The sequence below is a fragment of the Mobula birostris genome, chromosome 6 (genome assembly GCF_030028105.1).
Source record: "Mobula birostris isolate sMobBir1 chromosome 6, sMobBir1.hap1, whole genome shotgun sequence".
Classification (NCBI taxonomy): domain Eukaryota; kingdom Metazoa; phylum Chordata; class Chondrichthyes; order Myliobatiformes; family Myliobatidae; genus Mobula; species Mobula birostris.
Window position 1 is genome coordinate 40121018 of NC_092375.1, and position 14776 is coordinate 40135793.

Below are 14776 nucleotides of genomic sequence, written 5' to 3' on the forward strand. Positions count from 1 at the left end.
TCCTGAGATTACCACCCTCAAGGTCCTGCTTTTTAACTTCCTACCAAGCTCTCTATACTCACTCTGCAGGACCTCCTCACTTTTTCTTCCTAAGTCATTGGTACCGATGTGCACCATGACATCTGGCTGATCACCCTCCCACTTCAGAATGCTGTGCACGTGATCAGAGACATCCCTGACCCTGGCACCTGGGAGGCAACAAACCATCTGGGAGTCTCTGTCACGACCACAGAACCTCCTTTCTGTACCTCTATCTATCGAGTCCCCTATCACTATCACTCTCCTCTTCTTCCACCTTCCCTTCTGCACTGCAGAACCAGACTCAATGCCAGAGATCCGGCTGCTGCAGCTTGTCCCAGGTAGGTTATCCCCCACCCCCCAACAGTATCCAAATCGGTATACTTATTGTTGAGGGGAATGGCCACAGGGGAACCCTGCTGTGCCTGCCCTTTCCTCTTCCCTCGCCTGACAGTAACCCAATTACCTGTGTGCTGCTCCTTTGGCGTAACTACCTCCCTGTAGCTACTATCTATAATCTCATCATTCTCCCAAATGATCCAGAGGTCATCCAGCTCCTGTTCCAGTTTCCTAATGCAGTTTGTTAGGAGCTGCAGCTGGATGCACTTCTTTCAGATGTCGCTGTCAGGGACACCGGGGCATTCTCCATGACTTCCCACATCCTGCAAGAGGAGCATTCCAACATCCTGCCTGGCATTCTCTCTACTCTGAACAAACAGAACAAAACAACAACTTACTAGAACCTACCCTCGCCTCTGCCTGTGTACGCCGAAGCCTGTTGAGCCAAAGCCGTCCCACTCTGACTCAGTCCACTCCGATGATGGCCGCTTCGCTAGACGAAACTTCTTTTATAGTGCGCTAGCTGACTGGCTGTCTTCAGCTCCTCTGCTCCCAATTGGTTTGCCGTTTAAAAATTTGAAAAAGCCCGCGGATCCTCTGTTTCTCAGCTCTGATGCTTTCTTGTAAGATTCCACAAACTAAACGTTATCTCAGTGCATCACTTAAGTCCTTCACTGAACTGACAATGCTCAGACACTCTCTTCAATTTAGCCATGTAAGTTTTTGACCCTTTGCCTTTGACTCTGCTTATGAACCTTAAAGCATTCTGCAATCAACAATGGTTTGAGTTCTAAATGTTCCTGCGTTACTGTCACAATATCAGCAAAGCGCATTTAGACTGGTTTGGTTGGAGCAGTCAAACTTTTAAGCAAATTGTATGCTCTTCTACCCAATGTACACAGCAAAACTGGCAGTTGTTTCTCATCAGCTATTCCATTTGCTTCAAAATATTGCTCAATTCGCTCAGTGTACAAAATCTAGTTATCTCTTGTGCAATCAAATGTGTCTATCTTTCCAATGCTGTTTTAAAAATAATCATCACCCAGTGCTCACTGTAAATGAACCATGAGTTCATCCTTTTTATTTTGCCTTTTAACACTTGACTGCTTCTGTCACTTCCCGAAGAAGCACAAGTTGGCATTTTTAAAAAACTCAAATGTCTTGCTGAACTTCAACAGGTAAGTAGTTGTGTTTGAAACTTACTCATCACCACTGTTATTTTTTGTAACTTTAAAACATAAAAACTGATTATAAGGAAACACAGAGCTGGGAAGGTATGTCTTAGTTTTATTTTAGCGAGACACTTGAATATGACACGGTGTCATGATGATGTATGCCATTCATGTACTTTTACATAAAACCCATAGTGAATTAGTTAAACAAGCAAAGAATGCTTTATCAAATAATACTACTCAAACATTACTGATATATTAAATAAACAACAGTATAGAGTACATAGATGTTATTTATACCTCCAGAGTTTTTCCCAAACATATAACCATATAACAATTACAGCATGGAAACAGGCCATCTCGGCCCCTCTAGTCCATGCTGAACTCCTACTCTCACCTTGTCCCACTGACCTGCACTCGGCCCATAACCCTCCATTCCTTTCCTGTCCATATATCTATCCAATTTAACTTTAAATGTCAACATCAAACCTGCCTCAACCACTTCTGCTGGAAGCTCGTTCCACACAGCTACCACTCTCTGAGTAAAGAAGTTCCCCCTCATGTTACCCCTAAACTTTTGTCCTTCAACTCTCAACTCATGTCCTCTTGTTTGAATCTCCCCCACTCTCAATGGAAAAAGCCTATCCACGTCAACTCTATCAATCTCCCTCATAATTTTAAACACCTCTATCAAGTCCCCTCTCAACCTTCTACGCTCCAAAGAATAAAGACCTAACTTGTTCAACCTTTCTCTGTAACTTAGGAGATGAAACCCTGGCAACATTTTAGTAAACCTCCTCTGTACTCTCTCAATTTTATTGACATCTTTCCTACAATTCGGTGACCAGAACTGCACACAATACTCCAAATTTGGCCTTACCAATGCCTTATACAATTTCAACATTACATCCCAACTCCTATACTCGATGCTCTGATTTATAAAGGTCAGCATACCAAAAGCTTTCTTCACCACCCTGTCCACATGAGATTCCACCTTCAGGGAACTATGCACCATTATTCCTAGATCCCTCTGTTCTACAGCATTCTTCAATGCCCTATCATTTACCATGTATGTCCTATTTTGATTAGTCCTACCAAAATGTAGCACCTCACATTTATCAGCATTAAATTCCATCTGCCATCTTTCAGCCCACTCTTCTAACTGGCCTAAATCTCTCTGCAAGCTTTGAAAACCTACTTCATTATCCACAACTCCACCCATCTTAGTATCATCTACATACTTACTAATCCAATTTACCACCCCATCATCCAGATCATTAATATATATGACAAACAACATTGGGCACAGTACAGATCCCTGAGGCACACCACTACACACCATCCTCCAATCTGACACACAGCTATCCACCACTACTCTCTGGTGTCTCCCATCCAGCCACTGCTGAATCCATTTTACTACTTCGATATTAATGCCTAACAATTGAACCTTCCTAACTAACCTTCCGTGTGGAACCTTTTCAAAGGTCTTACTGAAGTCCATATAGGCAACATCCACCGCTTTACCCTCGTCAACTTTCTTAGTAACCTCATCAAAAAATTCAGTAAGAATTGTCAAACATGACCTTCCGCGCACAAATCCATGTTGACTGTTCCTAATCATACCCTGTCTATCCAGGTAATTATATATACCATCTCTAAGAATACTGTCCATCAATTTACCCACCACTGACATCAAACTCACAGGCTGATAATTGCTAGGTTTCTTCTTGGAACCCTTTTTAAACAATGGAACCACATGAGCAATACAACAATCCTCCAGCACCATTCCCGTTTTTAATGATATTTGAAATATTTCTGTCAGAGCCCCTGCTATTTCCACACTAACTTCCCTCAAGGTCCTAGGGAATATTTTGTCCGGACCCAGAGACTTATCCACTTTTATATTCCTTAAAAGTGCCAGTACTTCCTTTTCTTTAATCATCATACTTTCCATAACTACCCTTCTTGTTTGCTTTACCTTACACAATTCAATATTCTTCTCCTTAGTGAATACCGAAGAAAAGAAATTGTTTAAAATCTCCCCCATCTCTTTTGGCTCCGCACATAGCCGTCCACTCTGATTCTCTAAGGGACCAATTTTATCCCTCACTATCCTTTTGCTATTAATATAACTGTAGAAACCCTTTGGATTTATTTTCACCTTACTTGCTAAAGCTGCCTCACTCTTCTTTTAGCTTTTCTAATTTCTTTCTTAAGATTCTTTTTACAGCCAACTATTCTAGAGGACAGAGAAAATGATGTGTCAAGAACACGGTTGAATGTTATTAATCAGTAATAAAATTCAAAATAGGCTATTAGATTTGTAGGCATAACTTTGTGGGCTGAAGGGACTGTATGGTGTCGTACTGTTGTAAATTGTTTAAGCATAGAATTGGAGATCCAGTAGACAATGAAAAAAATGATGTAATGCCACCTCTTTTACTCATAGATTTTTTCTATTTACAATCTGTTTGTTAGGTAAGAGTCTCATGTAAAATTTAACTACACCATTCTATTTGTTAGAAATAACTATGCTTTTAATAAATATCTCCACAATATAGAAATTACATCAAAAACAGATAAAGCTATGTTTGAGGATGGAAGGTATCTTTAAAAATTACAATGAAAGAAAATGTTTAATCTCTTCTCACAACATGCAAGATTTTGCAAAATATTGCTGTGTGCTGTTCTAGATTTCCAGCATCTGCACATTCTGTTTATAACAAAATATTGTATTTATTTTAACCATAATACATATTTAGCAAAGTATGCCAAAATGCAATGAATCTAATGTTCATTCTTGCCCAATATTACATTTTTTTTAACAACATAAGTTTTTGACTATGAATCACTGTAGTTTGGTGAAAAAAATATTCTACTACAGTTACATTAAATAACATTAGCCATGGTGTTATTTCATCCTCATTCCTAATTAATGTGTTCCACCAATCAGTGAGTCCAAAACTAGTTTTGACTCCATGGAAGAAGGGAAGAGGAAAAGAAGGGTACTTCACACAAAAACAGAAGAAAATAAAAGGAGGAAGCTATTTGGCTCTTCAAACCTTGCCTGCCATTCAATATGGTCATGTCTGATCTATGTTGACCTCAACTCTTCTCTATGTCGGTTCCCCATACTCCTTAAGTTTTCAGTCTCTCAGGAAAACATATTTATCTATCTCCATCTCCAGGATATAGCATTCCAGGGGTTCACCTTCCTTGGAGCAGAAATTTCTATGTAACTTAGTTTTAAATGATGAGCCCTTTATTTTGAAATTATACTTCCTAGTTTGTTTTCACAAATGGAAGAATCAGCTCTTAACATTTTTCCTGTTAATCTCCTTTAGATATTGTAAGTTTAAATGACGTCACCCATCATCCTAAATTCCAAGGAATAGAGACCCATACTTCCCTGCTTCTCTTGGGGGTCAGATCTCTGAAACTAGAACAACACAGGAACAGGCACTTCAGCCCCCTCCCAATCCCATCCCATTACCCCATTCCCTGCCTGCTCTTGAGCCTATCGCAAAGCCTCTGTAACTTTATTATTGTTTCCGCTTCCACAATTTTCCCAGGTAATGTGTTCCAGGCATCTACCACTTGGTGTAAAACAAAAAAACTTGAAACTCATAAATCCGTTAAACCTTTTTTGCTCTAACAAAGCTATGCCCCCTAGTTTTTGAATTAGCTTGGTAAATCTCCTTTGGACTGCCTCCAATGCTGCAAACATTTTTTTAGACCAGGACACCAAAACTGTGCACAGTATTCTAGGTGTGGCCTCATCAACAACCTGTAAAACTGCAATTAAATCTTCTTTATTCTTAAACTCTTCCTCCTTCATAATAAAGACCAACATGGTGTGTGCCTTATTAACAACTTATTGAACTTGCCTTACTTTTTGTAATTCATGCACAAGAACACCTAGATCCCACTCGACTTCACCATGTGTACTCTCTCTTCATTTTTCAGCAAGGTTGGAACTAGTCTCTCTTGCCCATGGGGTTTGGAGTTCCATTTGAGTGGTATCTCCTACACTGCAGATGGTGAAAAGGCTTTGAAAAGTTGGGTGAGTGGCTCGCTGAGTGATACTAGACTTTGACCTGCTCTGTCATAGTAAGTTCCTGATTAATGAAGATTCCAAGCTGTTTATTTTTTAGATGAGAACAGGGTGTTTAGTCAAGGTATTGTCTTTGAAATATTTAGACCCTCTCAAACACTGAAAATGTTCCCTGCCAAGCATTTGTGTAACATGAAGGTAACTTGCCACTTACCAGCCCAAACAGGGACCATACCCAGATATAGCAAAAGGTGGGAGCACAAGGTGGTGGTGACAGCATATCTAAAAGAGACTCTTACCCCCACCTCTTGGCCTTTGACTCATATTCTTCTTTCTAGTCCTCTTCTGGTGTGGTGCTGTGTGCAATAATGTCCTCAAATGTGGACAGGATGATATAGGTTACAGCAGATGGCAAAGTGAGAAATCTGAAATATATTGCAGTACAGTCCCACAACAATCCAGGTATTGGTAGTTTTGAACAGAAATTCCAATGATTGCCTCCCAGTGTTGTAGGATACTCAATAGCTTTCATTACAGAGCATTTGGCTACACTTATTGAAGTCCAAGCTGGTGTCTGGCATCCAGAATTATTATGATAGTCTTGTCTGTAAAGAGCCATGCATTGCTCCGGTATGCCTGCTGAAATGCAGTGAGTGCAGTCAGGGAATGAAGGAGTTATATGACAGCTCCCTCTGCATTGCACTTGCCATACTTTTGGCTGTGATTCTGACTAATTGATCTTTCAGGAAGTGAAATCACTTGTCGGAGTTCCTGAACAGATCAAGGTTTATGCGTGAAGACCATAACAGCATTTGCAACACCACCCAGTGAACCACGGGAAATCCAGCTAACAAAGCAAATCCACGTTTCTGTAAAGGAGATACTTGCCTTTCCATGATGAGAATAGACTCCAGACTATGACATCTCTGTCGATGCTGCTCTTTAGAATAAGCTGTAGCAAAGAAGTTGTGAGGCATTGTGATTTCCACCGCTATAGACTGAATGTGAGTGGGCAGGAGAAATCCTGTGTCATTTAATTTGTAGAGCTAACTAAGATTATCAAACTAGGCACGAAAGTTGCCATTACCTACTTTGACCTCAGTATGATAGTTCACCAGATCCCACATTATACGCAAGTTCCAAAGGTTAAGACATATATATATATAAGGCAATCTAGCTAACTGGATCCAAAACTGGCTTGGTGATTAGACGAGGGTAATGGTGGAAGGGTACTTCTCTGATTGAACATCTGTGACCAGTAGTGCTGCAACCATTGTAGTCTGTGATGCACATGAACAACTTGGATGTGAATGTAGGAGGTATAATTAGTAAGTTTGTGGATGGCATGAAAGTTGGTGATATTACAGATGGGGGAGAAAATTGCCTAAGGCTACAGCAGGACGTGGATCCGGTGTGAGAGTAAATGGTCGGGTTCTAGGGGATGTTTATAAACTGAGGAACCTCGGGGTACAAGTCCATACTTCCTTAAAAGTAGCAACACAGGTAGTCAGAAGAAGGCATGATGACACGGATGTAACACTTCAAAGTAGGGGCACCGAGCAGCAACATTACAAAATACAAACCAGACCGCAAATGGGATGAACGTAGTATGTTGATGGACAAAGTTTTGCATGGACAGGGTGGGATGCAGAGCCTCTGTACAACTCTGACTCTATGATAGGTCGCCTTGGACACAGCACGTCTTTCACTTTGCCTTGAGCCTTACCTGCCAAAATGGCCTTGATTCTGGACTCTTCCCATTTGCCCTGTAAAGTAAACAGACTAATTGACCAAAAACTGTCCTTGAACCTCAAAGTTTCCTTCCTTGATTGATGTTAAACAGCATGAATGCAGATGGCCTCACTATTAAGTATCTCGCAAGTAATTGAAAGCAAGCAAGACAGCAGATGCTGAAATCTGAAACAGAAAATGTTGAAATAACTCAGCCAGTCAAGCAGCATCTGTAGAAAGAGAAACCAGATCCTATGAAAGGTCTTTGATCTGAAACATTGGCTCTTTCCACAGATTCACTTAACGGATGTAATTGAGATCTCTTCAAATACTATAGGAAGTTGATATGATGCTTTTCTGCATAGTGACAAGACCAAGTGCAATATGTGACTTACACAGTGTGTTAAGTGGATAGATGTCGACCAATTTGTTATGTCTAGTATAAAATCACTATTAGATAAAATCATGATCAACTGAGCAAAGGGGAGAAAGGTTATGGGGATAGTTAGGAAAAGTAGATTTTCGCTTTCCATCTGAATGTGATATTTAATGGCAGAGTAAGGTCTGGGCTATCTTTGTGATTGTGCCAGGTCAGAATCAATGCTAACATAATGCTGCTTGGTTATTCTATATGTCCTATGAGAGAGTGAGATCCACATACTATACTTTCCATGGTCTAAGAAGGGATTTCATTATAGCTGAAATATTAGGATTAAAAACAGGTTGAGTTCTATCCTCATGGGCAATTTTCTCTGCTGCAATTGAAAATTAACCATCTCTTTTCGAATCTCAGATGCAGCTTTAAAATCTGCTAGTTTCTCACTTCATGATTTATCCATCCATTTCATTGTTTCTTCAACCTCAGTGACTGTATTGTTCAGAACATCCGCTGCAACCTTGCTTGATGGTGTTTCTGTTGGTGACTCAGGAATACTTGTCTTTGTTATAATTTGTTCACTCTCATTATGAATAATGCGGTGGGCAGCAAGTCGATGCCTACTTTGGAAGAGTCTTACTGTTGGAGGAAAAGAGAAAAATTTTGTGACTGAGCTTCTGTGTATAGTTGATGAAACTAATGCAAAATTAAAGACAGTTTTAAACTAAAAGCCTTTATGTAACTGGATAAATTTGAAATTTTTTTTTGTGAAATAGAGAGAATACAACTGCTGCACTCTTAATTACTTTTCATCTTCGTGAACGTGAATCTCTCTTTAAAACAATGAAGTGGCATTGCTTTTGATAAAGAACAGGAACAGAACAGAAACTCAATTCTCATTGATACTATACTACTTTCTTTTCCCATTAATATTGAAGCAAATGTTTCATATTCTAATTAATTGCTTTTTAATGTTTCATACCTCTGTCCCTCATTATCATTTTGTGTGCTTCTGGAATAAGGAAGCCATGCACCAATTCTGAAACAATCTCTTCTGACTGTAGATTTGTCCGGCTAATGAGAAAACAAAAAGTGTCAAAGTAGTGGCATAAATCCCGACTTTGTACATATCAACTCAATAAATACAAGGCAGGAATGGGCCATTTAGCATCTTATCATTGATACTCTACATCATTTTTCATGGTGGAACCATTCAATTTCTTTGAAACCTTAAAAACCTATTGAATAAATTATTTAGTATACTTTTTGACAGAGCATCCATACCTCCAAGATTCAAAACTCAGCTAATTCCTGTAGATTTAAAGTAAGACTTACTATATTTTATATTCTAACATCTTTAGTATAAATACTGATATTTCCCTTCTAAGCATCTCCCAGTTAACCTTTTATGACAAATACATGGACCTACTTACTGACCTCTTAACATCTAACATACATTCTCCTTTTCCACATCTATACTTGTACAGGTTAGAGTCCTTTGACCATTTCCTTGCCTGGTTACTTATTATTTCTTGGCAGTCACTTTTTGTTCTTGCAGATTACTTACTCGCCAGTATATCATTAGCAAACTTGATGCATGCACGAAGTGTGCATAGCGGTGAGTACTCATTCATTAAAGAGGGGCACCATCCGGCAGAGCGGTCATCATCGGAGTGGTCTGAGTCAGAGTGCTAACAGTTTGGCTCAACTGGGCTTCGGCAAGAACAGGCGGAGGTAAGGTAAGTAGGTAAGTTCATTCCTTATTTCTTATCTAACTCTTCAGAGAATAGAGGGTAAGTCTACAGGGCCAGTGTTCTGTTCTGGGTGCCAGATGTGGGATTTCCGGGAGACTGCCAGCCTCCCCGATGGCCACATCTGCACCAGGTGCATCGAGATGCAGCTCCCTAGAGACCACGTAAAGGAACAGGAGCTACAGCTCGATGACCTTTGGCGTGTGGAGGTGATAGACAGGAGCTACAGGGAGGTAGTCACTCTAAGGTTACAGGACAGAGATAAATGGGTGACTGCCAGGAGAGGGAAGGGAGAACATCCAATGGTGGAAAGCACCTCTGTGGCCATCCCCCTCAACAATAAGTACTCTAGCACTGAGTCTGGCCCTGTGGCTCAGAAGGGTAGGGAACTGAAGAAGATGGCAGCAGTAATAGGGGACTTTATAGTTAGGGGGTCAGATAGGTGAAAAAGAAACATGGATGGTAGTGTCTCTCAGGTGCCAGGGTCCGCGATGCTTCTAAACCCATCCACGATATCCTGAAAAGGGAGGGTGAACAGACAGAAGTTGTGGTACATATTGGTACCAACAACATAGGGAGGAGGGAGGAGGTCCTGAAAACAGAATACAGGGAGTTAGCAAGGAAGCTAAGAAGCAAGACCTCAAGAGTAGTAATTGGGATTGCTGTCTGTGTCACCTGACAGTGAGGATAGGAATAGAATGAGGTGGCAGATAAATGCGAGGCTGAAGAATTGGAGCACGGGGGTAGGGATTCAGACTTCTGGATAATTGGGACCTCTTCTGGGGCAGTTGTGACCTGTACAAAAAGGGTCAAGTTGCACTTGAATCCGAGGGGGACCAATATTCTTGCAGGCAGGTTTACTAGAGCTGCTGGAAGTGGTTTAAACTAATATGGCAGGGGGATGGGAACCAGGATGATAGAGCTGAGGATGAGCCAGCAGGATTACAAGTAAATGATGGTGCATTATGAATGCAAGGAAGGTCAAGCCAATGATTGGGTACAAATGCAGACAGAGCAGAGTTAAAATGTACCACAGCAGCAATATTCAAAGGGGCGAAGAACGCTGGACTGAAGATGCTGAAGTTAAATGCATGTAGCATTGGGAATAAGGTGTATGAACAGGTGGCGCAATTCGAGATTGGTCAGTATGATGTTGTGGGCATCACTGTGTCATGGCTGAAAGAAGGCCATAGCTGGGAGCTTAACATCAAAGGATACGCTTTGTGTCGAAAGGACAGGCAGGAAGGCACAGACGATGGTGTGGCTCTGTTGGTAAAAAGATGGAATAACATCTTTAAAAAGATGTGACATAGGGTCAGAGAATGTTGAGTCATTGTGGGTGGAGTGAAGAAACTGTAAGGGTTAAAACACCATTATGGGAATCATATATAGGCCTCCAAATAGTAGCCAAGATGCGGGGTTGAGATTGAAAAGGGAGTGGAAAAGGCATGTAATAAAGGTAATGTCACAATTGTAATGGGGGACTTCAATATGCAAAGGGATTGGGAAAATCAGGTTGGTGTCGGATCGCAAGAGAGGGAATTCATTGAATGCCTACAAGATGACTTTTTAGACCAGCTTGTGCTTGATCCTACTCAGGGAAAGGCTAACTTAAAATGGGTGTTGTGTAATAACCCAGATCTTATTAGGAATCTTAATGTAAAGAAACCCTTAGGAGACAGTGATCGGAATATGATTGAATTCATACTGCAATTCGGCAGGGAGAAGCATAAGTCACATGTATCAGTATCACAATAGAATGAAAATATTGCAGAGGCATGAAAGAGGAGCTTGCCCAGGTGGATTGGAGGAGGAAACTGGCGGGGATGACGGCAGAACAGAGATGGCTGAAGTTTCTGTGCATAGTTCACAAGGCACAGAATGGACATGTCTGACAGAAGTTATTCTCAAATGGCAGGGGTAGACAACTGTGGCTGATAAGGGAAGTTAAAGACTGCATAAAAGCCAAGGAAAGGGCATATAAGGTAGCAAAAGTGAGTGAGAAGTTGGATGATTGGGAAGCTTTGTAAATCCAAAAAAAAGGCAACTGGAAAAGCTATAAGAAGGGAAAAAATGAAATATGTGGGCAAACTAGCCGATAATATAAAGCTGCTGTGCAGGTTGACTGTGTGGTTGAGAAGGCATACAAGTGCATTGGCCTTCATTAACTGTGGACTTCATTATAATCGTGGGTCTGAGTTTAAGAGCTGAGAGGTAATGTTACAGCTATAAAGGACTCTGGTCAGACCCCACTTGGAGCACTGTGCTCAGTTCTGGTCACCTCACTACAGGAAGGATATGGAAACTATAGAAAGGGTGCAGAGGAGATTTACAAGGATGTTGCCTGGATTGGGGGGCATGCCTTAAGAGAATGGGTTGAATGAACTTGGCCTTTGGAGTGGCGGAGGATGAGAGGTGACCTGATAGAGGTGTATAAGATGATGAGAGGCATTGATGGTGTGGATAGTCAGAGGCTTTTTCCCAGGGCTGAAATGGCTAACTCCAGAGGGCACAGTTTTAAGGTGCCTGGAAGTAGGTACAGAGGAGATGTCAGGGGTAAGTATTTTTTATGCAGAGAGTGGTGAGTGCGTGGAATGGGCTGCTGGCGACGGTGGTGGAGGTGGATACAATAGAGTCTTTTGGACCACTGGAAAATGATGCTGGTGAGGTAGCAATGGGGGACAAAAACTGGCAGCTGAATTTAATGGGTATTCTGCATCGGTCTTCACTGTGGAGGACACTAGCAATGTGCCCGAGGTCCATGAGTGTCTGGTAGCAGGAGTGAGTGCCATTGCTATTACAAAGGAAAAAGAGCTAGGCGATCTCAAAGGTCTTAAGGGAGGAAAGCAAAAGAAAGGAAATTATAGAGCAGTTGGCCTAACCTCAGTGGCTGGGAATGTGTTGGAGTCTACTATTAAGGATGAGGTTTCAGGATACTTGTGATAAAATAAGTCAAAGTCAGCATGGTTTCTACAAAGAAAATCTTGCCTGACAAATCTGTTGGAGTTCTTCCAGGAAGTAACAAGCAGGGTGGACAAAGGAGAGGCAGTGGCTGTCATTTACTTGGTTTTTCAGAAGTAGTTTTTCCAGTGTAGTCTTTATTTTACCATGAGAAATCGAGATCTTCTCCTATACAAATACTGTAATATCTTTTAATCAATTTTCTCAAAATAAACTTTGTGATAGCTACAATCAGTTCCCTGTTCTTGCTAATATCGATTGAGAGGTTGTTGCAACACCATTCAACCAGTTGATCTGTCTCACCCCTGTACACTGCCTCACCTTCATCTGAGATTTTACCAACAATAGTCGTGTCATCTGTGAATTTATAAATGTTGTTTGAACTGTGCTTAGGTACACATACACGAGAGCAAAGAAAGTCCAGCAGAGAGGTTCACCTGCATTGATTGTCAGCAATGATAAGATGTTATCACTGATCATTACTGACCGTATCTCCCGCTGTGAAAGTTGAGGATCTTTTTGCAGAGGGAGGTACAGAAGCCCAGGTTTAGAAGCTTAGTGATTAACATTGAGGGGATGATGGTATTAAACACTGAGCTATAATTGATAAACAGCAACCTGACATATGTTATGCTGTTGCCTTGATGCTCCAAAGCAGAGTGCAGAGCCAGTGAGATTGCATACGCTGTAGACCTGTTGCGACAGTAGGTAAACTGCAGCAGCCCTGGGTCCTTGCTCAGGCAGGAGTTAATTTCTGCTATAACCATCCTCTTGAAACAATTCATCACAGTAGAGATAGGTGCTATCGTCTGCATCTAATTGGTTAGCTATACCTGGATCTTACACATCCTAACCTTCCGGACCAGGCTACTGGGTAAATTCTGATCAAAGGCTTCATTATAGTCCATGTGACATTGTCTACCACCTTGCCCTCATCATTCCTCTTGGTCATTTCTTCAATCAAATTCATTGTGCGTGAGAATTCGTATCTCAAAGCCATGCTGACTATCCCTAATCAGTCTTTGATTTCTAAATACAAACAAATCCGGTATCTCAGAATCCTTTCTAGTCTCTTTCCCACTATTGATGTTAGGCTCACTGTCTTATTGTTGTCCAGTTAGTCCTTGCAGCCCTTGTTGAATAAAAGCCCAGCGTTAGCCATCCTCTGGTCTCTTGGTTCCTCACCCAAGAAAAATACAAAACAAAATCTCTGCTTCCCTCCATGTCTTAGGATACACCTGGTCAGGCCCTGTGGATTTATCCACATTTAAGTTCTTAAAGACCGCCCATACCTCCTCTTTTGTAATATCTATATATTTCAGGATATCCTTACTCTCTTCCCTGAATTCACTGTGGCCTTTGCCACAGTTAAAAAAAGAACATGATGCAATTGAGAAATGGGGAAAAGACAAGTGTTAGTGGTAACTTTCTGAGATGAGCAGATTGTGAATAATATACGTTAGTAATGTGTGATGACATTCTATATTGATATCATTTACTTGGATACATGATGCACAAGCACGATGATACTGAGGAAGATTAAAGGAATATGAACAGGTTGGTGGAATAGCACAATACTGAAAAAAATATATAGGATTAGACTAAACTTAAAATATATCCTAAATTATAATATTTATAAAGAATATCAGGACAAAGTAATTTTTGTTTAGATTCAATGATCTTTAAATTGGGAACTCCTAAAAGGCAGAAAAGCCTAACAATTTTCTAGCTCAGCATCTGGCTTTGTATTTCAATCAGATTAATGAAATTCTTATAAAATCAAAATAGTAAGTAATAGCTACATACTGTTGTTCAATTTCATAGGCAATGTCATTGATTTCATCAGCCTTTCTACGGATCTCTTGGCGTGCTTGATCTTCTGCTGTATTTTGTATGGATTTCAAAAGGATATCCTCTAAGTAAGAGTCCACTGTAGTCTGATGCACTTTAACAACCTGCATCAGAAAAGGATGATAGAAAAAAGAATCCAATTTGTTAATAAGAGACCAAATTAATGTTAACAATTTTCTTGTTTACCCATTGAAATTGTCTGTACCAGGTAACTTTATTGAAATGAAGATAAAAGGGGAAAATAAACTGCAGATACAGGAAACCTGAAGAACAAAAAATGCTGGAAATGCTTAGAAACATCTGCAGAAAGAGAAATAGATGTCAGGGGTAAGTTTTTTACACAGAGAATGGTGAGTGTGTGGAATGGGCTGCTGATGACGGTAGTGGAGGTAGATACAATAGGATCTTTTAAGAGACTCCTGGACAGGTACATGGAGCTCAGAAAAATAGAGGGCTATGGGTAATCCTGGGTAAATTTTAAAATAAGTACACGTTCGGCACAGCCTTAGGGTTTCTATATTTA

The 14776-nt window shown here is 40.7% G+C and overlaps 1 protein-coding gene across 1 annotated transcript in view; it reads right to left on the bottom strand.

The window, feature by feature from the left end:
* Nucleotides 1-5026: 5026 nt before the first annotated feature.
* The window catches only part of cfap91 (cilia and flagella associated protein 91), a 75242-nt gene continuing 65492 nt past the window's right edge, over nucleotides 5027-14776 (bottom strand). Inside the window, exons 16-18 of the mRNA XM_072260293.1 lie at nucleotides 14209-14357; nucleotides 8673-8764; nucleotides 5027-8329 (exon numbers count right to left, since the gene is read on the bottom strand). Of these exons, the coding sequence (XP_072116394.1) occupies nucleotides 8139-8329; nucleotides 8673-8764; nucleotides 14209-14357 (432 nt within the window). The 3' untranslated portion in view covers nucleotides 5027-8138. The remainder of the gene's footprint in view (nucleotides 8330-8672; nucleotides 8765-14208; nucleotides 14358-14776) is intronic.